Genomic DNA, 25881 nt, shown 5'->3' with positions numbered 1-25881 from the left:
ATAAATACCAATAAACCCATTTGTTTAAAAAAACACCATTTTCATTAAACAATATTCAGGCTGAAAGTAGAAAGTAATTTATTTAAAACTCTTCTAAAATTTATCTTTATTACTGTATTTCTTAGAACTTAGAATTTCAAAGTGTAATAAATCATTAATATTCTAACACTATTGGTGGCCGGGTGTGATGGCTCACATTCGGCTTTGGGACGCCAAGGCGGGCAGATCACTTGAGGCCAGGAGTTCGAGACCAGCCTGGCCAACAGAGTTAAACTCTGTCTCTACTAAAAATACAAAAATTAGCCAAGTGTGGTGGTGGGTCCCTGTAATCCCAGCTACTTGGGAGGTTGAGGCAGAAGAATTGCTTGACTCAGGGAGGCGGAGGTTGCTGTGAGCCGAGTTTGCCACTGCACTCCAGCCTGGGCAACAGAGTGAGATTCCATCTCAAAAAAAAAAAAAAAAAAAAAAAATTCTAACACTCCTAGGGCTATTGGACTTGATTATTGTCCTAAGTGTTTTTATGATCTTCTATGTAGTCAGAATCTATTTCTGTTCAGCGGGATCATAACGCTGAGGACAATTCTCACCTCAATTGCACTGGTATACTGCTCCAGTCTGCTGTCAATCTTGGAGACTACTGCTGCTTGATGGGTCGATTTGACACCACTGCTAAAAAAGTAAACACATACGTATAAAAATATGAGAGAGAATCTTCCCATACATATGCTAGCTGATTAGTTCAACTGAACCATCAACCATATTTACCTTTTCTGCACAGACTTATTCAAAAATTCTGCTCGCTCTTCTATCTAGGAATTGCAAAAGAAAATAAACCCAATTAATATTTCAAGCTTATAAGCAGTGTTTCTCAGCCCAGGCCAATATCATCCCTGAACCTGTTAAATAAACACACCAAAGAGCATATAAGGGTATTTGAGTTACTGTGCATAGATCTGCTAGAAAGCAAAACTACATATAAGGTATCTGGTAGTGAGATTTGGGGGAACGAAGGTAGGATTGATACAGGATAGAGAAAATGTGTAAAAAAAAAAAATCAAGTTTTCAAGGCAAAATAAAGACCAGACAGAAATGGAATAAAAAATGCCTTTAAAACCATATAAATCAGTAGCAAAATAATTGAATTTTAAGACTAACATAATTGGCTGGGCACTGAGGCTCACACCTATAATCCTAGCACTTTGAGAGGTCGAGGCAGGCAAATAACACTTGAGGTCAGGAGTTCAAGATCAGCCTGGTCAACAAGGGGAAACCCTATCTCTACTAAAAAATACAAAAATTAACTGGATGTGGTGGCACGTGCCTGTAGCCCCATCTACATGGGAGGCTGCGATGGGAGAATTGCTTGAACCTGGGAGGGAGAGATTGCAGTGAGCCAAGACTGTGCCACTGCACTCCAGCCTGGGTGACAGAATGAGCATTTGTCTCAAAACAAACAAACAAAACAACAACAAACTTAAATAATTTTTTCAAAAATACACACTGTTACCCTTTAGGATGTATTTACTAGAGACATACCATGCTATTTGAGTTAACAAAATTTTCTCACAATGTTTTAACTACGTATTTGGTATGTAACAGGATTGAATAACTAGGAAATGTGAACTAGTCCCTTATTGCTTAACCTGATTTCCTAACTTGACAAGGGTCAATGATCAAGCCTATTGTTGAACTTCATTAGCCGTGGAACGTAAAAGATGGGATGCAGGTAGAATGAGGATGGGGCGCAGCTCATCTGTAATGGCTGAGGCTTCCCACGAAGCCCCTCTTAGCCCAAGTGTGAAATTAGGAAATAAGCCCAGAGAAACAGGGGTGGACATAGAAAAAATCAGCAGTTCAGTAGTCTTTGATGAATTCTTTTTTTTTTTTAAAAAGCTAGGAACTTTTGCTACAACTGAAGCTACTAAATCAAACATTATATTTTACTGAAACTATATCACTTAAATTTAGATGGTGGCCATAAGCAAGTATTTGTTGAATCCATGCCACAGCCAACTCCAGACTAGAAATACCCTCTGCCACCCATGACTTATCAATACCATGAGCAAATACCTTCTTTGCTTACGACTGCATGTGCCAAAGCACAGGCACGCTGAAAAGTTCCATTTTGTTCCCTGTTCAGGACAGCCAAGAAATCTACTAGATTATAGTTGCCCTAGGCTAGTATGTTTGAGTGGCCCCTTGTCTCAGTGAGTCTCGGTTAATTTGAGAAATTACCATAGACTGGATGATTTAAAACAACAAGCATTTCTCACAGTTCTGGAGACTGGGAAGTCTAAGATTAGGTTGCCAGCATGGTTGGGGTTTGCTGAGAGCTCTCTTCATGGTTTGCAGATGGCCACTTTCCTGCTGTGTCCTCATATAGCGCAGAATAGAAAGGGAGCAAGTAAGGTTCTGTGTCTCTTCTTAAAAGGGCACTAATCCCATTAAGGGGGCCTCCACCCTCATGACCTAATTGTTTTCCAAAAGTCCCACCTCCTAATACCATCATATTGAAGGTTAGGATTTCAACATATGAATTTTGAGGGGATACACACAATTCTCCAAGATGTGAGGGGTTCTTTCTGACTCAGACTGGTCTGGGATTCATGAGCAATTAATAAGTATCACAGAGTTTTTCTTTTGAAAACATGCTTCCTCTCTAATATCAGTTGAATAGCACTTTCATAGATATTAGAGCGTTTCATTCTTTCTGATGATTTCCTACAAAGACAAAAACAAACTCTTACTTAAAAACCTTTATGCAAAAAAGTACTATAAGTAGTGCTGAGTTTGTGGAATATATAAAAAATCTATAAAGTAACTCTTATTTTTCTGATTTTAATTATAAACTTAGAATTATATTTCTGTAGAAAAAATTCCCAGGTGAGTAAGGTGAAATAGTTTAGAACCATGCAATGCACTGGCACTTTTAATAAATATTACCCGTCCGTCCATCCATCCATCCATCCATCCATGCATCCATTCACCCACCCATCCTATTTTTATTCCTGACAGCCTGTCAGCCAATTAGCCAATAAATTATGTATTGAGTACCTTCTATATAAAATTGAATACTAATAAATAAAATAGTGCTATTGATCAAATTGTGTCCCCCTAAAATGCATGTGTTGAGGCCCTAACCCCCGATGTGATTGTACTTGGAAATGGGGCCTCTAAGGAAGTCATTAAGGTTAAATGAGATCACAGCGGTGGAACTCTGATCCTACAGGATTATCATCACTACAAGAAGAGACACTAGAGAGTGCACCCGCTCTCCTTCCACCATGTGAAGACACAGTAAGAAGGCAGCCATCTGCAAGCCATGAAGAGGGCTCTCATCAGAAACTAAATCTGCTCGCACCTTGATCTTGGACTTCCAGCCTCCAGGACTGTGAGAAATACATTTCTATTGTTTAATCCATCCAGTCTATGGTATTTTGTTATGGCAACCTGAGTAAACTAAGATAGACAAGGTCTTATTCTTTTTTTTTTTGAGACAGAGTCTCACTCTGTTGCCAGGCTGGAGTGCAGTGGTAGAATCTCGGCTCATTGCAACCTCCGCCTCCTGGGTTCAAGTGATTCTTCTGCCTCAGCCTCGAGTAGCTGGGACTACAGATGCGTGCTACTACGCCCAGCTAATTTTTGGTCACCACGTTGGCCAGGATGGTCTTGAACTCTTCACCTTGTGATCTGCCCACCTCGGCCTCCCAAAGTGCTGGGATTACAGGCGTGAACCACTGTGCCCAGCTGACAAGGTCTTATTCTTTAAGGAACACAGAATTTAGTAGGGAAGACTAGCACAGTATATAAAATAAAATATTTAAAAATTAACAGTAGGTACAATATTAAAGAAAAAAATGCTGTGTGTATAAGAGAAGTAACTATCTGGGGGAGCTGGAGAAGGCTTTTCAGTAGTGTTGATATTTGAGCTGAGATTAGTAGTTTCTGGTTTACACAGTTTCAGAAATGAGTTTATGCAAGTGAGGAAGGAAGTGCATGGCTTAGCCAGGAAAGGGCATTTCTGGCAAAGCAAGCACATGTACAAAGATTTGGAGAGCCGTAAGGCACGCAGCGTGGTGAGACTGAAGGATAAAGAAAAATTCAGTGTGGTGGGAGGACAGAGGCACCGCAGAAGGGGATAGCGGAAGTGAGAATTGTTCTTTGTCCCACCTGCAGCATCTTTATGACTCAGGGATCATCTTTCTAACCTTAGCCCTGGCATTTATTCAAATCATCGAGGTTCTCAGATTCCTACTCCTCCTTTTGCTTCTATCATAGCTAACATAGCTTGACTTCATCATCGCATTCCACACATTTTGTCAGGATGCACTGTCGGTTTACTGATGCACTCCTGTTAGAAAATATCCTAACTTAGTGGCTCTATGTAATTTAACAATTTGTACTGAATTTGTATATTAAATGTTCTGTTTAAGGAGTTTAATGAGGGAAATTGGTTCTTCTGAAGACCAAGAGGTGGCAGTATTGTCTCGATAAAACTCGAATAAAAGCACACTATTTGTTTTAGAAAATTGGTGCTCTCATTACTCCATACCCTGCCCCCAACCAATGAAGGCAATAGAAATAAAAAAATCTTTGAATTGAATTTACTTAAAATCTATTCTTTACTACATATGAAAATCACTCACTGCTAACATAATTTAATGATGAAAAACCAGCTACAGACTTTCCCAAACAAGGAATAGAAATCATGAGATATTTAAAAAAAAAATACTAGTTGACAGTATTTTGATGTCAAATAGCAAATATTTTTCCTCCCATTGGTATTCTACAATGCTAACTTGTAACCATTTATAAAAGCTGCAGGGCCAAGGGCATTAATAGCTATCCCAATTAAGTTGTAGAATATGAAATTGAGCTTGAAAATCAGAGTCACAGCAGGTTCTTCAAGGCACATACATGGAGGGAAGCATAGACTGTCTGCCCCAAATATGTGTCTCTCTTATGTAGAAATTTAAAATATTCTAGACCTTTTTTATACATCTACTTTAATCAACTGCAGACAAATGCCTCTCCACCAGAGGGAGTAGATAAATGGCTTCCTGGGGGCACTAGATGAAATGGGAAGTCAGCATTTGGTTGAGGGAAAGATCAGAGAAATAAGTAAGTTGAGAAATTTGGTAGAGAGGAAATAATTAAAGAGGCGGGAAGGGTGGGTTATAGTTTCTCCTGAAAAAAAAAACCACAGTAGAATTTAGAAGTCTAGATGACTACTATTTTCTTCATGTCACCAAGACTGTTCAAGGAAGGCTTGAGCGGGATTTTAAAGAAGGTAGAAAGAGACAGCATGGTTTTCTTTTTCTTCCTTCTTTTTTGGTTTTGGAGATGGAGTTTTGTGTTTGTTGCCCACACTGGAGTACAATGGCATGATCTCAGCTCACTGCAACCTCTGCCTCCCAGGTTCAAGCAGGTCTTCTGCCTCAGTCTCTCAAGTAGCTGGGATTACAGGCATGCGCCACTGCGCCCAGCTAATTTTGTATTTTTAGTAGAGATGGGGTTTCTCCATGTTGGTCAGGCTGGTCTCGAACTCCTGACCTCAGGTGATCCACCTGCCTTGACCTTCCAAAGTGCTGGGATTACAGGCATGAGTCACCTTGCCCAGTCGAGAGCATGGTTTTCTTTGACTACTGTTGAGTCAGGAACAGAAGACCTAGACTGGGAATGGGCTGAACTCTGAGAGCTGTACAGAGATAGCCTGAGCCCAGGGAGGTTTTGTTTTCTAGAGCCGGGGATCTGCAAGCCATGGCCCATTTGTCCATGGGCCAAGTGCAGCTTGTGTTTCCCACACAGCCCCCAACTTGAAATGGTTTTGTTGTTGTTGTTGAGATGGAGGCTCGCTCTGTTGCCCAGACTGGAGTGCAGTGGTGCGATCTTGGTCATTGCAACCTCTGCCTCCCAGATTCAAATGATTCTCCTGTCTCAGCCTCCTGAGTAGCTGGGATTATAGGCATCTGCCACTTCGCCTAGCTAATTTTGTATTTTTAGTAGAGATGGGGTTTCTCCATGTTGACCAGGCTGGTTTCAAACTCCTGACCTCAGGTGATACACCTGCGTTGGCCTCCCAACATGCTGGGATTACAGGTGTGAGCCACCGCACCTGGCCTTGAGAATGGTTTTCACATTGTTAAATGGTTAAAAAAAATCAAAAGAAGAAGAATATTTCATGACATTAGAAAATCACAATTAAATTACATAAAATTCAAATTTCAGTGTTTATAAATAAAGCTTGCCTACTCCAGAAGGCCTTTCTCTACTCGTTTTGCTCTGCTCTGATATCAGCATTTTGTCACCTTAGTAATTATTGAATCGTTTCTTTGAGGCAGTCATTAGTGCCATCAGGGCAGCCACCTTGCTTTGTTCTTTCCCTCATGGGACATAGCATGCATTAAGTATTTCATAAATAATCAGATATTAAATGTATAATCCCTCTGTGGCTTACTTTCAATTTTCCCTGAAGCAGAACTTCAGACAAGGGTTTGAGTACAAATAATTTATTTGGGAGGTATCAGAAATATGACTGGGACCCAGACCATCATAAAGACTAAATGAGCCAGGTGTGGTGGCTCACACCTGTAATCCAAGCACTTTGGGAGGCCAAGGTGGGCGGATCATGAGGTCAGGAGTTCGAGACCAGCCTGGCCAATATGGTGAAACCCCCGTCTCTACTAAAAATACAAAAATTAGCCGGACATGGTGGCGTGCGCCTGTATTCCCAGCTACTCGAGAGGTTGAGACAGAAGAATTGCTTGAACCTGGGAGGCGAAAGTTGCAGTAAGCCAAGATCGTGCCACTGCACTCCAGCCTGGGCTACAGGGTGAGACTCCATCTCAAAAAAAAAAAAAAAGACTAAGTGAAGCTATTTGGGGATTAAAAAGTTCTGATTTTCCTGTGAAACAAGTAACAACTGTAAAATGTAAGCAGCTTTTGGTCATTTTGGTGTGCCACCTGATACAACCTTATACATATGTACATAATTAACCATCCAGACCTCGCTATGATTCCTTTTCTTCTTTTTTTAGAGACAGGGTCTCATTCTTTTGCACAGACTGGAGTGCAGTGGCACTATCTCGGCTCACTGTAACCTCTGCCTCCCAAGTTCAAGTGGTTCTCCTGCCTCAGCCTCCCAAACAGCTGGGATTACAGGTGTGCACCACCATGCATAGCTAATTTTTGTGTTTTTAGTAGAGATGGGGTTTCACTAGGTTGGCCAGGATGGTCTAGAAATCCTGACCTCAGGTGATCCACCTGCCTCAGCCTCCCAAAGTGCTGGGATCACAGGTGTGAGCCACTGTGCCTGGCCAGACCTGGGTATAATTCTGTCATGGCTTTGCCCATTGTTGATGCTTTATAACCTAGCTAGGTTGATGGAAAATGAAATGTTAAAGGTTCCAATCTCTGAAGATTCATTCATTTATTCATCATTTAACAAATGTTTATTAAGTATCTTCAATATGATATAAAGCACTGCGCTAGATGCTCAATGATGTTAATCCTCAAAGAAACCGCCACTGGCAATAATGGTGGACTGATTATAAATCAAGGATGCCACTTTCTTGAGTCCACTGTGTTTTCCCCACGTCTCAACTATTCTATCATCTACCTGACTCAGCTGATTCCTGCTCCTTCTCTGTTGTCTTGGCAGCACTCTGTTTTACATCAAATAGGAGCTGTGCTCCATGAAGGCTGTCATAGGACCAAAGCCATCCTGGAAAAGGACCCTCTCCAAGTCACATTTCACCTCCTCCCATAATAATTGCTTTAAAATTTGCACCTGTACCATTTCCAGCTGGCTTTTAATCATGACAAAGAAAAAATGAACAGCTAGCAAGAAAAGCAGCTTAAACTTTTAAAATGTACTTTCCCATTTTATAAATTTTAAATGTTTCTATTCTCAGTTGCTCAAAGGCATGAGGCACATGGAGAATGTGGATCAGTGAAATTCAGAGATAATCACCGAATGTCATTTTAATGTATGCCAAAGCATCTAATAAATAACAGATTAAAAATTTCACTACTGTCTCTCCTTTCCATATGTTGTAAACAAAGAGAAGCTGTGAAACATCTGAAAGGAGGTGCTATGGTCCAACATTTATATGTTGAAACTGAATCCTTGATGTGTTGGTACCAAGAGGCAAGACCTTTGGTTGGTAACTAGGTAATGAGGGTGGGGCCCCTGTGAATGGGACTAGTGCCCTTATAAAAGAGGCCTAAGGGAGCCTGTTTTCTCCCCTTCTTCCACCATGTGAAGACACAAGGAGAAGGTGCCGTCTTTGAGGAATAGGCCCTCACTAGACACCACATCTGCTGGCACCTTGATCTTTGACTTCCCAGCCTCCAGAACTGTGAGTGATAAATTTTGAGACAGAGTCTTGCTCTGTTACCCAGGCTGGAGTGCAGTGGTATGATCTCGGCTCACTGCAACCTCCGCCTCCTGGGTTCAAGTGATTCTCCTGCCTAAGCCTCCCAAGTAACTGGGATTATTATAGGTGCGTGCCATCACGTCCGGCTAATTTTTGAATTTTTTGGTAGAGGTGGGGTTTCACCATGTTGGCCAGGCTGGTCTCGAACTCCTGACCTCAGGTGATCTGCCCACATTGGCCCCCCAAAGTGCTAGGATTACAGGCATGAGCCACTGCACCTGGCCCCAGTCTAAAGTATTTTGTTATAGCAGCCTGAACAGATTAACATGGAAGGATAGCAAAAAGATAAATGAAGCAAAGGCCCTGAATAATCAATAACTAAACAAGGGGCTAAAATCCAGTTTCTATCATATTCTAATAGAGGTTTTCTGGGGAAAAAAAAATACCTTGAGAGATGAACCTTTAGGAGTGAAACACTTGAATGGTTTCTTGTCATCTGACAAGCCATCTTCTGGCATCTTCTGGCGTTTCTCAGCAGCTTCTGCTCTTCGCCTTTCAATTTCTTCCTTTAGCCTCCTCTTCTCTTCCTAAGAGAGAAAGAACAAATAACGAGGCATCAGTACCAGCTTCACAGCCAAAGGGAAGAGTGCTGTAGGAGAGAGAGCACAGTCAGGAGAGGCAGCAGACTCAGGCCGCAGGCTGGACACTCCCCTTCTAGGTGGTCACCAGAGGTTTAGCCTGAGAGCTGGAGTCCAGCTGCCTTTATTTGCATTCTGGTGGTGCTACTTTCCAACGGCCTGACCTTGGCTATGTTATTTATCTGCTCTGTGGCTCAGTTTCTTCATCTGTAATACAGGGATAACAATAGTACTCATTTTATAGGGCTTTTGTGAGGACTCAGTGAGAAAGCATATGTAAAATGCTTAGACCAAGCTTGTCCAAGCCACAGCCCAGGGGCCACATGATGCCCAGGATGGCTTTGAATGTGGCCCAACGAATTCATAAACTTTCTTAAAACATTATGAGACATCTTTGTTTTTTGTTTTGTTTTGATTTTTCAGCTCATCAGCAATCATTAGTATTAGTGTATTTTATGTGTCGCCCAAGGCAATTCTTCTTCCAGTGTGACCCAGGGAAGCCAAAGAGCGGACACCCCTGGCTTAGACTAACACTCATTATGGTGATTTCCCACAGGGTGACATATAATCACCACCATCCTGTGGGTCATTAACAATGACCTCACACTTCTGTATATGTAAAAGGAATATAAATATTCCTTCTACCTACATCCTAGGAGAGTTGTGAAGACAAATTAATAACTTATGTGAAAAGCTATCTAAATCTGTGGTACTGTATTTGCCAGGTGGTTCAAGAGGTGATTTTATGGTTGCTCCCCACTTCAGGTGAATATGTAATTTTAGATGTAAACCTGAAATACTATAGACACCACCATAGTGGTGCAATCATAAATGTTTACAGACTGTCTCATTAACCCCTCTGTGTCTTCATTCCTAGTCTAGAATATTCTGTCTTCTCTATCAGGCAAACAATTCAGGGCTCTGATCAAGTTGTACAACTTGATTTTCTGAGAGATTTATGCAGTCTTTGGTAGTTCTTAAACTGTGAGATCATTATCACTGCATGTTCTCAAGCAGCAACTAGATGTTCTTCTGTTAAAGGATGCCGTAGAAGGATCCTGTGTTTCGTAGTTTAGCCCAAATAATCTCCTAGGCCCAATCCAGTTCTAAGACTTCACGATTTCCCTTCAGCCTTTCCTGATACTCTCCTCCTCTGAATAATCATCATAATAACAATGATGGCAATAATGATATCTACCAATTTTTGAGTGCCTAGAATGTGCTAGGCACTGGGAGCACAATGATCTATTAATAATTATCAGAAGAATCCTGCAAAGTAGATATTATTTCACAGATAAGGAAAAGACACAGAGTAGTCCAGATTTCCCAAGGCCCCAGCTTGTTAGTGGCAGAGTTAGGATAGAAGACTGGGTGTGTTCCGAGATTGCACCACTGTACTCCAGCCTGGGTGACAGAGCCAGACTCCGTCTAAAAAAAAAGAAGAAGCCTGGGTGTGTTTAACTCCAAAACTCTATCATCCTGATTACTTCCCAACCAAAGGTAATTGGCTCATTGAAAGGTGGAGTTAAAAGAGACCTCAAAATAATGTATCCAAATTTTCCATACAGTTCCGGAAAATTTTGCATAGGATCCATGTCAAAATGCCATTGAAAGTTTTTTCTTTTCTTTCATATTTTGAATGATGGAAGATCGCTATTTCAAAAGCTCTAGGCTCTGAGTTGGAAAAGCAAGGTCTCCATACTGATTCTACCATTAGTCAAAAATCTTCAAATAAGTCACTCAAACTATTTGATTCTTGGTTTCTTTGCCCATAAAATGAGAACAACGTACCTCAGGATGAAAGAAAAGAATGTACTTTGTAAACTGTAGTACTGTAAGTTGTAGTTGGTTAAACATTATTTCATATGCTGAGCCAAAATGTTCCTCCTTGTAACTTTATCTGCCGTTTTTAGCTCTGTCTTAAAAGATGAAACAAATTCATCTGTTTATAATGATGGGGTTCCTCCTGCATGTCAGGCACAGTATGGGGTCCTGGATACACAGTAATGAACAATGCAGATACTGTCCCTGCCTGTTTACATTCTAATGTACTTACTTGCTCATTAAAAAAAACAAAAAAAAGATTTAAAAAAATCTTCTCTATAAAAACTCTACAACTATTAGAAAAGAAGTATCCCCTGTAATCCCAGCACTTTGGGAGGCCGAGACCATCCTGGCTAACACGGTGAAACCCCGTCTCTACAAAAAAATACAAAAAACTAGCCGGGCGAGATGGCGGCGCCTGTAGTCCCAGCTACTCGGGAGGCTGAGGCAGGAGAATGGCGTAAACCCGGGAGGCGGAGCTTGCAGTGAGCTGAGATCGCGCCACTGCACTCCAGCCTGGGCGACAGAGCTAGACTCCGTCTCCAAAAAAAAAAAAAAAGAAAAAAAGAAAAGAAGTATCCCATAACTTCATTCTGGTAACTAATTTGCAGACTTTTCATCCTTCTCAGCTTTCTAACTTTTCCCTTTTGAGAGGCAGTAAAGGGTAATGGGTTAACACAAGGGAGACCTCGGGAAAATTACAAAAACAAACAAACAAAAAACAAAAACAAACCTCTCTGTGCCTCAGTTTTCTCATCTGTAAAATGGGGATAAGTACCCACCTCAGCGAGTTCTTAGAAGCAGTGGACAAATTAATATGTCTACAAGTTTTAGAACCGTAACTAGCACATGTTAAATTTATTATTCTTAAAAAATATTTTTGAGAGCCCATGCTCAAAAGAGCAGCCGCACGGCACCCCGGAATTTTCTCGTGCAGCGTTCTCAGGGGGCTAGCGCCCGCCTTACCTCCTCTCTGAGTTTTCGATCGGCTTCCTCCTGCTTCCTCTTCTGCTCTTCCTCCTCCAGGACCTTCCTTCTCTCTTCCCTCTTTTTCTTGAGTTCCTCTAGCTCCAAAGCCGCCTCCTGCTGCTTCTGTTTGAGCTTCTCAAACTCTTCGCTCTCCGTCTCCCCGCGACGACGACGAAGCTCCTCCAGCCTTTTGCCGGCTTCCACCTGGGGGGCGCCTTCAGCCTCCTTGGTGTCCACGCTGGCCCTCCCTCCAGGGCGGCTGTAGTTTGGGGGAAATGGAAAGGGGTTTACATGCTTTTGCCTGTAGTCTCCCTGGAGGAAGGGGAGGTCGGTCTGCGGCTTTTGCATCCCAGACCAAATCCCCAGTGCCTCTCATTAGCCCAAGGGGTAGGCTGGGGAAGGTGTCTGCCTGGAATCACAGAGTCTGAATGGGAGCCTCTGCTCTGCCACTTGCGCTTGGTTTCCTCAGCTGTAAAATGGGACAAATATGCACTGCAAAATGGGATTGTAAAGTTGTGCAGCTGCTATGGAAACAGTATGGAGGTTCCTCAAAATATCAACAAGAGAACTACCACGTGATCCAGCAATCCCACTTCTGATACACATCTAGAAGAATGGAAAGCAGGGTCTTGAAGAGATACTTGTACACCCGTGTTCATAGCAGCACTATTTACAAGGACCAAGAGATTGATGCAACCCAAGTGTCCATCATGGCAGGAGTGGATAAATAAAAGGTGGGCCAGCCATTCCATGGAACATTATTCAGACTTAAAAAGGAAGGAGATCTTGTTACCTGTTATGACATGGATAAATCTTGAAGATACTATGGTAAGTGAAATAAGTCAGTCACAGAAATCATACAAATACCGTGTGATTCCACATATATGAGGTATCTAAAGTAGTCAAATTCATAGAGACAGAAATAGAACTGTAGTTACCAGAGGCAGAGCGTGGGTGGTGGTAGGAAATAGAGTTGTTGTTTAGTGGGTGTCGTCTTTCAGTCTTGCAAGATGAAAAGAGTTTTGGAGATCTGTATGCCTCACACTACTTAACTGTACATTTAAAAATGCTTAAGATGGTAAATTTTAGGTTATGTTTGTTTTTACCACAGTTTTAAAAAAAGATACATGCTACAACATGGAAAAATGGGGCAAATACTATTTATTCTATTTACCTCTGCGAGTTGCATGGGGTTATGTATTATATCAATATGATAGCTATCATACTGCTATACTATGATTTATATATCATCTACAGTATAAATATTAGTTGTTATTAGAAAGGAAGGCATGTAGTGCAAAACGTTACTTGTGAATGAGTTCAAAAGTCTCCTAGTGGCCTTACTAGTCCTTTCCCGTAAGTTACTGGTTAACTTGGGTCTGCCTGGAGTAATGGATCAGGAGGGAAGACACAAAGGTTCAGGCACTGCAAATGGGAAAAAGTGGCTGAACTAAGCAGAGGCATTGAAGTAAATCCATCTATCCACAACTTTGTCTTGAGCTTGACTCTAGCAGCTGATCTCTGGCAGATGAAATTACCCATTGCCTCTTGATTAAGAGCTAAACACAGTGATTTATGTCTATTCTTACAGAGCTGCTCCAGGAAAGTCCTTCATGACGGCATTAACCTATGGCTTCAATTTGTGTGTTTTCTGTGCTCTTTGACCCCAACACAACTGGAATACTCCTTATACAGACTTAAAATTATGAAATTAGCTTGGTATGACGTGGTTATTACTTACATGTCATTCTTTACGCTTTCTAAACCCTTTTCATATCCACTACTTCATTTAACAGTCACAATAACTGGGAAGATGTCAGGTTAGGTTTCTTATCCCCATCTTACAAACAAGGAAATCACAGGTAAGAGAGAGAATAATATACTCAAACTTTTGGTAGCTAGAAAGCAGTTGAGCCATGATCAGATTCTAATGCTTATCTATTAGTTGTACTCTTCTTGTCACTAGAATTATACCTGAAATTAAATATGTTTTGTTATGAAACAATGAATAAACTGAAATAGAACATGTTAGCCTATCTCTCCACCTCTCACCTCAAACCTTCAGGATACAGTCTCAGAGGAACCTTTCCAAGCCCTGTCTCTAGAGTTTCTACAGTCTAGGTCTAGCTACCTTCCATGCCTGAGCAGAAGCAATGTTTCACCAGACAGAACAGCTTATAAAACAGAAAGAAAATGGGTACATTTTTATATAAATAAGAATTAAAATTGAAATTATGTTGAATTTTATTTTGTGATTAAGGAGGATACACAGGGACTTCATTGCAGAACTGGGAACATGTTAAGACTTAAGACAGAATGCTATCCCAAGAGTCCTTATGGTAAAATTTTATTTCAGAACTGTCATTTTTAGTATTTTACACATCTGTAAAAGGATGGAGACATATCATTAGCACCTACTGTGACCCCTGAGTTTCTTTAATAAATTTGCTATATGATACAGTTAGAACACTGATAATTTTAAAACATGTTGATACTCAAAGTAGGACTTCGGTGGAATACAGCATTTTCACTAACACGGAATTCACCTAAGTTGGATTTGCCTGGGGCGTCACTAAGCAGAATTTAGTGGCTTAATTTAGGCTTGAAGGCCCTTGTTATAAGTAGTCTTTAAGAGGCAGAGATACAGCTTTGCCATTTAAATACTTATTAGCAAGTAGTAAGGTCATTCTTAACTAGATGTGAACGTAGATATCCTATTCCTGACATTTTTGTCTAAGAAACAAAAGAATTACCACACCCTAATATCACGTACTACATTTAAAGAATGGCACAGTATTTCTAGCTGTGGAACAAGAGAAAGAATAAAACAAGAAATGGTCTCAAGAAATACACTGTGCAATATTGATTTTATAATATATATGTATATTATATATCATGCTTTTTAAACACTGAAGTAGTTCTGAATATACTGTGTCCTCCAGAATAATAATTTTCAAGCTGCAGACCAGAAAGTCAATTTAGTAGTTTGTAATCAACATTTAAAAAAAAAGAAATAGAAAATATCGGAGTACACTGCATAGAGCAAAAGAAACTACCGTTTCTTGACACACTTGTTTCAGTTATGAAAACATATACAGGAGTGGACTGGGTCATTATGTAAAATTTATTTCTTACTAAGGGCTTAGGTTAAAAAATTTAGAACTATTGGTCTAGGCTCTTGTCAGTTACAAGTAACTTTTATTTTGAACTCAAACAAGGTTAAAGGGTCCCTCAAAACCTTGTCGTCAAAGGCTCTTTCAGGGTCTTCTAGGTTCACAGGCCTGTGACTTCTCTCTCAGTCAATTTAGGGTCTTTCCTTTCAAAAATGAGTTTGCTCTCTCTTTGTGTTCATCATATTACTGTACAGGAACTGAACCGGCAAAACACATGCCTATGGAAACATCTATGGATTCCACTAGGTGTCGCTCAGTCTTCATTTTGGACAATCAATATGTCCGTCATTAAGGACTGGCTGAATAAGTAATAATACATCCATCCAGTGGAATCTAGTATCATTAATTATAGGCTTATATTTATTGGCATAGAAAGCAAGCTATGATACATTCTTATGCACAGTGCAAGAATCAATGTCAAATTATAAGTATACTCACACGTATACACTACATATAAATATACATACGTGTGTGCGTTTATCTTGAATAGTATACACATAGATAAATATCTGGAAAAAGTGTTACTGGTGGTTATCTTTGGGTGGTGAGTGCTTATTTTTATTCTTCTATTTTCTGAGCGTTTTTAGAATGAGTATTTTTTTTTCTATAATCGGGAAAAAACCTTTTAATTCCCACCTTCGAAAATAAAAAATCAAAAAACCCTTCATTTTGCACTTTCTATAAAACCCTTGCTAATAATTTGCATTGCTATATCCTGCTCATTGAATTGAGATTTTTATGTCATGTTTTAGAGAAAACAAGTGAGTTACAAGAAAACGCAAATATCAGAGGGAACAGTAATTAAATCAAACATAAGCAGCTATGCTCAAAACAAGAGCAAAAGTTTTGTTCACACCACCTCTGCCTATGTGCACGACCTCAGCATTAGGGTGCCACTTAAGGTGGAAATCTCTTCCATAAAGTTCTTTCTCCCGCGCCATCCTTGGCTTCTTTAGGTGTAAGTCAAGATGAGTATTAGGCTTTTGACCATTAAGAACACAGCTTGTTTTCAGTTAAGCTGGTACGTACTAAACTTATCTAAATAGAGGCTGATACTCTCTTCCTCTCTCCTCATTTTCTATGTATATGGAGCAAAACTGTACTTCTCTGCTTCAATCAGCATGAATTTCTAATTGAAACTAAAACTCACACACGGTGGTGGCTAAACAAAAATAAATAATATGGTAGCAGCTTGTTCCTAGGTATTTTTTTTCCTGTCCAAAATAGAAAAATTAAGGTCAGAGTCACATGTAAGGGTTCTTAGCACTTAACTTGTCACCATCCCTTGTGACTATTCCTCCCTTCAAATTACCCAGCTTTTTGGATTTCTACACAATAGGCATGTTAATTATTAATTTGAGCTTTGACTGAAGCTTGTTGGCAAGTATGCTAATTGTTAAACAGACTTTTTTCTACTGACAGATTTTTTTCAATGTTATTTCTTTTAACAAAAAACTTACACCTTAAAAGAACCTTATGCTTACAAGACATATTTTAAACTATTAATTAAAAAATTATAATATTAGGTAATATTCATTGAATACTTTTCATGTACCTAACACTATTCTAGGGCATTATAACATTAAACTACAGGCACTTCAGCAAGTTTTAGACTCAACTTAACCTGAATCAACTTGCTTTGTAGATTTTCTATGGATGTTCAATAAACTTAATTTTCACATCTATTCTCTTGGCAATCCCAAGTAATATCTGTAGATTCTACCTTTCTTACACCTTCATCATTTTATTTAGATCTTTTACGTACACCTTTTCTTCTGTGTGCTTTAGGTTCTCCTTTGGATAAACATGGGTAGGTTTCTGCTCAAATTTATGTATAGAAAAATTGTTTTGGGGCAACTGTATTTATCCACCTTAGCCTCTTGGATGAGATTGAAATGTCCATCACTAATAGCTCCGCCTGCTTTTGAATATTACAAAGGCTTTGGTGTGAGGAGCATGTCAAATTTCTCCCTCATACCTGCCTGATGACTTTCTTATTTGAAGTGTTCAGAAAAACAGGGTCTCTAGGCATGGCTGCAGCCAAGGAACAAGCCCAGGGAAATCCACATTGCAGGAACCCAAGACTCTTCTCCAGCACATCTGGCACAGCAACCAGTGATGTAACAGAGGTTGGAATTCGGCCCCAGTGGTTGGAGGGAGTGTTTTGTGGGGAAGGAGCACAGGAATCACGTAGCCAGCCCAGTGTCTGCACTTCAAGTTCTTCTACAAAACTGGTAGAGAGCTCTCAGGATTCGACTGTATTGAGAAATGAGGATTTACCTGAATATACTGGTCTCATCTGTCTGATAATCAGTTGCCCAGATTTTCAATTTGATAGGGTAGGGGGTTATGTTGAGGGGAAAGCTCAAGCTATACAAGAGAGTTTTTCCAAACTGTATAAAATAGAGCAGTCTGTCCACACCCTCTCACTCCCTCTTAGAGACTTCCAATGCAAATGAGCATGAAGGGCTCTCAAAGTCATGTGGTAAAGAAATCTGATGAATTTAGCTTAATTCAATGTTTCCCAAGTATTTCACCACAAAACAATCTTAGTCTTACGCAGTATTTATTTACAACCTTTAGAAAACGCATTCTTGAAAATGGTACTGAGAAAGGTCTCTTAGGAAGGTGGTCAGACCATATAGAGATTCATTGAATGATATGAATCCCAGTCATAGTGTTTTCTAATACACTCATCTCACAAAAGGTCAGTGAACAAAAACCTGGATGCCAAGCATGATCTGCCTTTCAAAATAATGGGAAAAGCAGACTAAGCCCTGTCTGAGCGGTGACTGCTGGTCTTCTGTTAGTGATATGAGAACTGGACCTGCTGACTGAGTATCTCTAAGACAATGGCTAATGACCTCACAACAAAAGCATGCTGCCCCCTTAGCACGTTTCTGTCTGGAAGCACAGGATGGGAAGACTGACATTTTTAAATTTTTTTTGCATGTGAACACAGTTACTATTAACTAGTTGCTACTTCTTACCTGAAAGTATTCTCAGTATGTTTAAGTTTGTGGGTCATGAATTCTCCATTCTGCGACTTAACTTCTGTAAATCCCTTCTTTCGATCCATGAAGCTCTTAACTTCTTCTTTGGGTTCTTTGTCCTTTTTAATCTTTTCATCTTTGATCTAACCAACAGTACATATCAGGAAGAAACAGAACAAGAAAAATCTTATTAGGTTTTCGTTGGTGTCATCAAATAAGACCCAAAATTGTTAGGAAGGCAGAAAACTCAGAAAGAAACCACTCAGATGTGGTAGAGTTGGAATCAGGTGAAATTCTTAGAAAATGAGCTATGGTCCTTTAGCCTGTGAACAAACACCTTTACCACAATTTTAAGAAGGTAAGATCATCCCTGATCTCACTGGGATTTTTATTTTCAAGAGCAGTGGTAGTACTATTGTTTGGAAACCATAACGTTGTAGGAACTTCATGTAAAAGTAGGTGTTTGCAGTTCCCACTGGGAAGAGCAATTATTAGGGTGGCTTTGATGGAAGAATGACCACATTGCTTAGACAGGTTTCTTCCTGGATGGAGAGAGAATCTGTGAGAAAGACACACATGTGAAAGGAAGAAAAGGAAACCTTCCAGTTTAGCTAGATCTGCCAGGCCAGTTCTGGCAAAGACCAGTATGTTAATCAACTGAGTAAATTATGTCCCAAGGACGGGACACTTACTAACCCTATCTTTAGCAGGAGGATCCAAAGATATGTGGGGTCTGTGAGAACATGTCTGTAGTCATCTAAACCATTAAAGTTAGAATGGAATAGGAAAAATTCCAGGGTTTACCTTGATTTCCATTGTCAATAAAAATTTAGTTCTCTGGAAGTAGTTTTGTGGTTGTGGTGGGAGACACAGGAAGATGATATATGGAGGGCAGGTGTCAGCTTTCATTATTTTGTGGGTTTTGTGTTTCTTACAGTAAATGAGACAGATTATTTAAAAGTAAAATGAATTTACATAGCTTTTTTGGGGGAGGGGTAAAGGAATTCAAATTACTTCACTTATATCATCCATTCTTAAAAGATGTGTGTGAAAACAGGTGAGGTGCATTCACAATGGTTCTTTTCAAGACAGTTACAAAGCACGAGCATTCTAAAGGAACCCACAGAGGAAGGGTAGGCCATAAGAACTCAGGTCTTTAGGTGCTGTGGCCTAGGAGGTTCTATCCTGACCTGATCACTCACCTCTTCTCACCTATTCTTCAGATACCCTGTGAAGATTTACTCCTAAAGTGCATTTTTTTTTTTGTTAGATACAAGAGTCTTGCTCTGTTGCCCAGGCTGGAGTGCAGTGGTGCAATCTCGGCTGGCTGCAACCTCCGCCTCCCGGGTTCAAGGGATTCTCCTGCCTCACATCATGAGTAGCTGGGATTACAGGCGTGCAACACCACACCCAGCTAATTTTTGTACCTTTTAGTAGAGAACGGGTTTCACCATGTTGGCCAGGCTGGTCTCAAATTCCTGACCTCAAGTGATCGACCCGCCTCGGCCTCCCAAAGTGCTGGGATTACAGGTGTGAGCCACCACACTTGGCCTAAAGTGCGTGTTTTACAAAGCAGAGCACAGTTTTTTGCTCTTTATTGATAAGTTTTAAGTCATTTGTCTTCTTTGGGTATTATCTGATTAATTACTAGGGATTCACTACTATGCTGTCCTAGTTAGTTAAGACTTCAATCTTTCACCATGGGGTATATACCTAGGATGTCCCTCGGACACACTGAAAATGGGGGCTGTACTTTGCCATTCTCTCCAAGAGCTTTGTCTATAAATCAAGAAACCTGACTTTTGGCTCCAGTGCTGACAACAAAGTAGTTGTGTTACTTGGACAAATCACCTGACTGCTCTGGGATGCTGGTACCACGAACGTGAAAAAATGTGGTTGGACCAGAGGATTCCTTCTGAATTTTTCATCCTGTCATTTCCCTCTTGGCTCCTCATGGGTCATGAGAGGCTACAGAAAAAAGGAGCAAGCTCATGGCTTGAATGACACCTTCATTGTGACTCCCTGATGGCTGTCCTTGCCCAAGAATACATCAGTATTCATTGGACAGGAAGGAGGAAACAAAATATATTCTCATTTTGGCCTACCATTGTTAGACTCAGCCCCAAAACCCAGACACTGGAGTTTATGTTCTGGTTAAGAATTATCTGTGGCTCCAAATGTGAGGGAAACCCATTTTAGGGATAACCATGAAACAGATTCTGAGCAGGAGCTCACAGTCTGTGGAGCACTACGCATGGAGACATTCCCTTTTAACTCGTTTCTCCTATGTTGCAGTCAGAAAAATTTCCATTCTCCCCAAATGTATTATATCTGATTTACTGGTCCCAAAAGTGTTTAAAGTAGATTTGTAAGATGATATATGTCTAACAGAAAAAAAATTCCCTGTTTTTCAAGCTCTGCCTTTATTGGCAAAGGCTACAGTGGATGGCAGGCTTATATTCTTTATGGAAAACCTTAGAAACCTTGTCAATGTAATAATGACGATTTGAGTTCAACTGAAAATTATTTTCTCTTTCTGGGAAATGCATAAATAATTTCATAGAGCCTTTACTTTTTTTTTTAGATGTTATGGCAGATTTAACCCAAACTCGTGGGACTCTGAGCCCCCCGGGAAAGGCATTAGATCTTATAGGTCAGAATGTTACCATGGAGAACATTTGTGCTGAAGGATTAATAGGTAGCCGCGTATCCTGAAAGAGTTTGTGTGCTTCATACACAGATAACATTAGCATACTCAAAAGAAAGGCTCTGGCCAAATGTGATCATTTGAGTTTTGGAAATCTAGATACTTGGGATATCCAGTGGAATAACACATGGGGATGAGGTGGGGGATGGGAACTCAAGTGACAGGCCCCTGTGCCAGAGAGACACTCAGAAAGTCAAGTGAGCAAGGACTGAGATGTGTCTCGAGCATATTTTGCATTATTTGGTTCCAGAATAGCAACAATAGCTGGGTGTAGCTACTGTTTCCTCAGGCTGGGTGTAACGTGCTTTTGTTAGCTTCAGAAGCCCCAAATCCTTTCCTGGGTTCAATGTCTATAACATGGACGTCTTCTAGACTCCTCACTACTGAAAGTTTGGTTCACGGACAACATGGACCTCATGGAATCAGATTCTGCATTCTCATGGAATTAATTCTCCCAGGTGATTTGCAGGCGCACTAATGTTTGGGAAGGGTTGATCCGCATGACATAAACATCACTTTCAATACCTCAGGAGCAGCTCTGCTAGAAACTGTTTTCCTGTTAGAAGCCAGAAAAGAAATAAAATAGCTCCTGCGTGAAGAACTAAAAAGAGACTTTTTATAATTGGTGAGGAGAGAAAAAAAGCTAAATTAAGTTTCAATGTCGGTGATCGTCTGCAACTCATTGCCACAGTTAAACTGCAGTGGAGAAAGGTTTTATTTTGTGTGTTTTTTAAGACATTGGAGTGATCTCTGGAAATGTTTTCTCTAAGAAGGCTCACGTGATGTTTGTGTTTACTTGTGATTGCCCTATCCTATGCTGCATAAATCCTTGAAAAGAAAGGTTTTAGTTAGTTGCTTTCTTTCTTTCTTTGAACAAAAAGGAAAAAAAAAACAGGAAGAGGTTGTTTAAAATGGCTGAATCATGTAAACATGATTTAAAGCTGTCTACATAAAGGAACAACACGACTAGCTGGAAAGGGAAAACCTAGTCTTTGGACCAGCAGGTTATGTACACAATGTTAAAAAAGGAACATAGATTGGATTTGTTTTCTTTCTTTTTCTTTTTTTTTAACCAGTTTGAGTAGCTTATCTGGCCTTGTGTCAAAAACAGGCCAAATGTTTTGGAACTGGCTGGAATGTGCTGAGGGGCAACGGGGGAAAAGGGCAGGGCTCAGTCATTCCTGGGAATATCTGATTGACACCAAGGATGCTGTTGAACTGGGGCCTTATCTGAAAAGAGACAAAAGGATCATCCGAGTGGCAACTGATGGGCCCTTCTAGTTCTCAGACACTCTACATAGGTACAGAAAGCTTTGGTCAGAAAAAACAAATCCCATGTTAGTGAACTGAATGAAATTTTAAATATAGACTTCAGTGTTTTCTACAGCCTCCCTTCCCCCATGTGTTTAATTACTGAGTCATCATTTCATGCCCACTTCTTTCTATAAAGACATTCACCAAGAAACACTACAAGAACCCATGTGGGACATATTTCTGAGTTTAGTTCTGAGGTAACTTTCATTTTTCTTTTTTGTAAATGAATTTGTAGGCATTTGGTCACCAAATGAAAAGTGTTTCCCAACATGTTCAATGAATGATTTCCTTGACTGCCTCATGAGAGCTAAATGCAGTTTTCCTGTTATTAGCATTTACACTTTCTCCTTCCTTTATATGGCCTGTGCTCATATTCAATTTTCACTTCCAAACCACTGCAACTTCTGTTAGAAACAGAGGAACATACATCTTTTTTTTTTTTTTTTTTTTTGAGACGGAGTCTTGCTTTGTGGCCCAGGCTGGACTGCAGTGGCCGGATCTCAGCTCATGCAAGCTCCACCTCCCGGGTTTACACCATTCTCCTGCCTCAGCCTCCCGAAATGTAACATGTAACATGAATTAGGGGTTTTCATTTTTCACGTGAAATTGACAAAACATATTTAAGAAAATAATCCACCCCCTATTTAATCTGGTCACCTGTTTTCTAAACATGGATTTCTGTTTAAGATTTTTTTTTTTTTTTTTGAGACGGAGTCTTGCTTTGTGGCCCAGGCTGGACTGCAGTGGCCGGATCTCAGCTCACTGCAAGCTCTGCCTCCTGGGTTCACGCCATTCTCCCGCCTCAGCCTCCGAGTAGCTGGGACTACAGGCGCCCACCACCTCGCCCGGCTAGTTTTTTGTATTTTTAGTAGAGACGGGGTTTCACCGTGTTAACCAGGATGGTCTCGATCTCCTGACCTCGTGATCCACCCGCCTCAGCCTCCCAAGTAGCTGGGATTACAGGCTTGAGCCACCGCGCCCGGCCTGTTTAAGATTTTTAGCTTTCTTAATAGATGCCGTGATAGGCAGAGAAATGTAGCAACAGTCCATGTGGGTTGGAGCTTATTGGCTACAAATCACCTCCCCGGTCTCTTGGCGAAGAACTTCGGGTCTTCCTACTTCTAATAATTCAGTTTCACCACATTCTAGTAAGTTTTGTGAACTTATTCGATATAGTCACAATTTTTAAGATTATTTGGGGCAAACACAGCACCAAAGTTGAAATGCAATCAGATGTTCTGATGTGGTGTTCTGACTACTGTCAAACCCTGTGCCATTCTATCTGTAGAGCTCCTTGTTCACTTACCTACAGTCAAACACCCTGGCACCCGCTCCTGTGTGTGCCTCAGAAATGCAATGCAGAACATTTGGCCAAACTTTTTTTTTGAAAATCAAATATCATCTTCAGTTCATCAAATTTTCTACTGAGATGTGTATGGGTGTTTTTCCTTTGAAAAGTTAAAGCATTAATCAAGGCCAGTTGGAAATATTTCATGATTGAAATGAAAGTAGAATGGCTCAAGGAAAAAAAAATTAGCATTCAGAAGAATAGAAAGCAGGATAAATTGATTCCAGCAGTGTTTTTCAAGTCTTTTTGATGGTGTCCCACAGAAAAAAAGACAATTTACATGACAATGCAATACTTACTACCTACAGTGCCCTGTGATGCTTTCTATCCGTTTCATTTTTTAAAAAATGCTGACTAATACATTTAATTAATTTTGAGACACTCTAAGCTGATCTTACTATTCAATGGATTGTGAGTCATGGCTTGAAATACACTGGATATGGGGTTACAATTTTGAGATCATCAGACCTGAGATATCTTGGAACACTGACTGCTTTTTCTGTTGCTTTACAATCATTACTTCTCAATCATATTTACCTCTTCTTTTTTGAAGGTAGGCTTGTCTTCTTGGAGCTTTTCTCTTTTAGCTTGCACTTTAGCTCCCTTCTCTTCTCCCTTTTTATTTTCGAGAATGGTAAGGTCACACAAGTAAAAGAAGCCCTTTCTAGTTTACAAGAGTGACAGGGTGCTCAGATCGCTTTGCACGTGCTGCATGGGATGGCTTCTCTTCTGCCGTCTCAGCGTTCACAGCACGGTGGTTCTAAACAGCAAGGTGGGCTATTTTCTTCCCACCCCAGCATCTTCTCGTGTGCCTGCCATTGCGCTTACTGAAATCTAGCATGATGTGGCACTCCTCGTGTGTTTACAAACCTCGTGTGTGGTTTGGTGCACTTTGCTCATGATCTCAATTATAGCTTTGTTCATTAGCCTCTTGTACAGAAGCAGGAGTTAAAGACACCTTCAATGCAATGCAGGCTTAGTGACAGAGAATTTGCTCTGGAAAGGTGAATGTGAAAGCATCTCTTTTTTTCTTTTTTTAGGAGTGGTGGTGGTGTGGTGGTGGTGATTAGGTACAGCGCTTTAATGCAGCCTTGCAGACAGAAAAAAATCTTTCTCAAAGCTTACAAACATTTTCCCCCTACTATTTCCACCCTTCCTCAGGCCACATGAATTTGTGTCACCCAGATAATAAAGAAGCATGTATGCTCTTAATTACCAGTCAATTATAAATTGAAAATACCCTAAATTAATGGCTTTCTGCAAGTCTACATTAAGCTGAGGTCTACATGTTGGCAAATCAGGGTTTTGACTTTTTTTAAAGGAAAGGTTCCAACCAGTTCCTTTCCCCTCTTTATTACCAGTTAATTTCCAGGGGTTTGTTTTTGCCTTCTTTTTTCTTTCTTTCTTTCTTTTTTTTTTTTTTTGTTGTTTTTGTTGTTGAGATGGAGTCTCGCCCTGTTGCCCAGGCTGGGGTGCAGTGGCACAATCTTGGCTCACTGCAACCTCTGCCTCCCGGTTTCAAGTGATTCTCCTGCCTCAGCCTCCTGAGTAGCTGGGATTACAGGCACATGCCACCACACCCAGCTAATTTTGTATTTTTAGTAGAGACAGGGTTGCACCATGTTGGCCAAGATGGTCTTGATCTCCTGACCTCGTGATCCGCCCACCTCGGCCTCCCAAAATGCTGGGATTACAGGCGTGAGCCACCGCGCCCAGCCTGTTTTTGCCTTCTTAAGATGAAATGTCTGACCATTATTCTTCATGTCTATTTCCCACCCCAGCTCTTATCATTTTTTTAATTCAACATCAAACCCATGAGTGAGGTAAGGAGTTAAGGGCCTCTTGCCTCATGCAGACCTATGGATAGAGGAAAGATAATTAAAAGAATGACTTTAGATGCAGGTGCAGAATCAGAAGCCAACACACCACCACCACATTTATCATCTTTGGATTAATTCATTTTTTTTTTGGTATTCATAACAATCAAGCACAGAGCAATCAATTTCTCTCTGTCTTCTGGACAGCCAAATTTACTGGCTGTCCCAGTAAAGTTGGTTGATTGAATATTCAGCCATCAATCAATTGCCGCATGCTTGTGTATTGCTATGGCCTGAGAAAATGAACAGCTTGCCAAATGATCAAGCATGTGAGCTTATATGCATGTGGCCTCAGTCCCAAATCAGATGTGCATTACATTTCTCACAAGTCACAGGCATCACACATTTGGTGCAAAATGTTTACTGTACCTGTTTCTTTAGGACAGCTGTCTGAAGTTTATCTTCTTGCGCTTTCTTTTCATTTACCCATTTCCCTTCTATTTTCTGTTCTACCTTTTCCCCTTTTATCTTTATCTCTTGCATGGCACGTTTTTTCTCTTCTAGCTGCTTGTTACGTTTCTGCTCTTCTATCTTAGCCTTCTCTTCCTCCTCTGCCCTGGCCCTTTGCCTCTCCTCTGCTGCCCTTTTCTCTTCCTCTTTTATCCTCTGCCTCTCCTCTGCTGCCCTCTTCTCTTCCTCTTTTATCCTCTGCCTCTCCTC

The 25881-nt window shown here is 40.5% G+C and overlaps 1 protein-coding gene across 6 annotated transcripts in view; it reads right to left on the bottom strand.

Moving 5' to 3' along the window:
* CALD1 (caldesmon 1) overlaps positions 1 to 25881 on the bottom strand; it is a 197256-nt gene that overhangs the window by 13062 nt on the left and 158313 nt on the right. For 3 of the 6 annotated variants that reach the window (XM_011941232.1, XM_011941233.1, XM_011941231.1), the window contains 5 exons: positions 17973 to 18118; positions 11807 to 12068; positions 8825 to 8965; positions 766 to 809; positions 588 to 669 (listed from right to left, as the gene is read on the bottom strand). In XM_011941232.1, the coding sequence (XP_011796622.1) occupies positions 588 to 669; positions 766 to 809; positions 8825 to 8965; positions 11807 to 12068; positions 17973 to 18118 (675 nt within the window). Of the gene's footprint in view, positions 1 to 587; positions 670 to 765; positions 810 to 8824; positions 8966 to 11806; positions 12069 to 17972; positions 18119 to 23881; positions 23960 to 25590; positions 25874 to 25881 lie in introns of all 6 variants that reach the window. The other 3 variants (XM_011941228.1, XM_011941229.1, XM_011941230.1) reach the window with 3 other exon arrangements.

This window comes from Colobus angolensis, unplaced genomic scaffold, assembly GCF_000951035.1.
Source record: "Colobus angolensis palliatus isolate OR3802 unplaced genomic scaffold, Cang.pa_1.0 Scaffold2, whole genome shotgun sequence".
Classification (NCBI taxonomy): domain Eukaryota; kingdom Metazoa; phylum Chordata; class Mammalia; order Primates; family Cercopithecidae; genus Colobus; species Colobus angolensis.
This window is presented reverse-complemented; position numbering and strand designations above follow the sequence as displayed.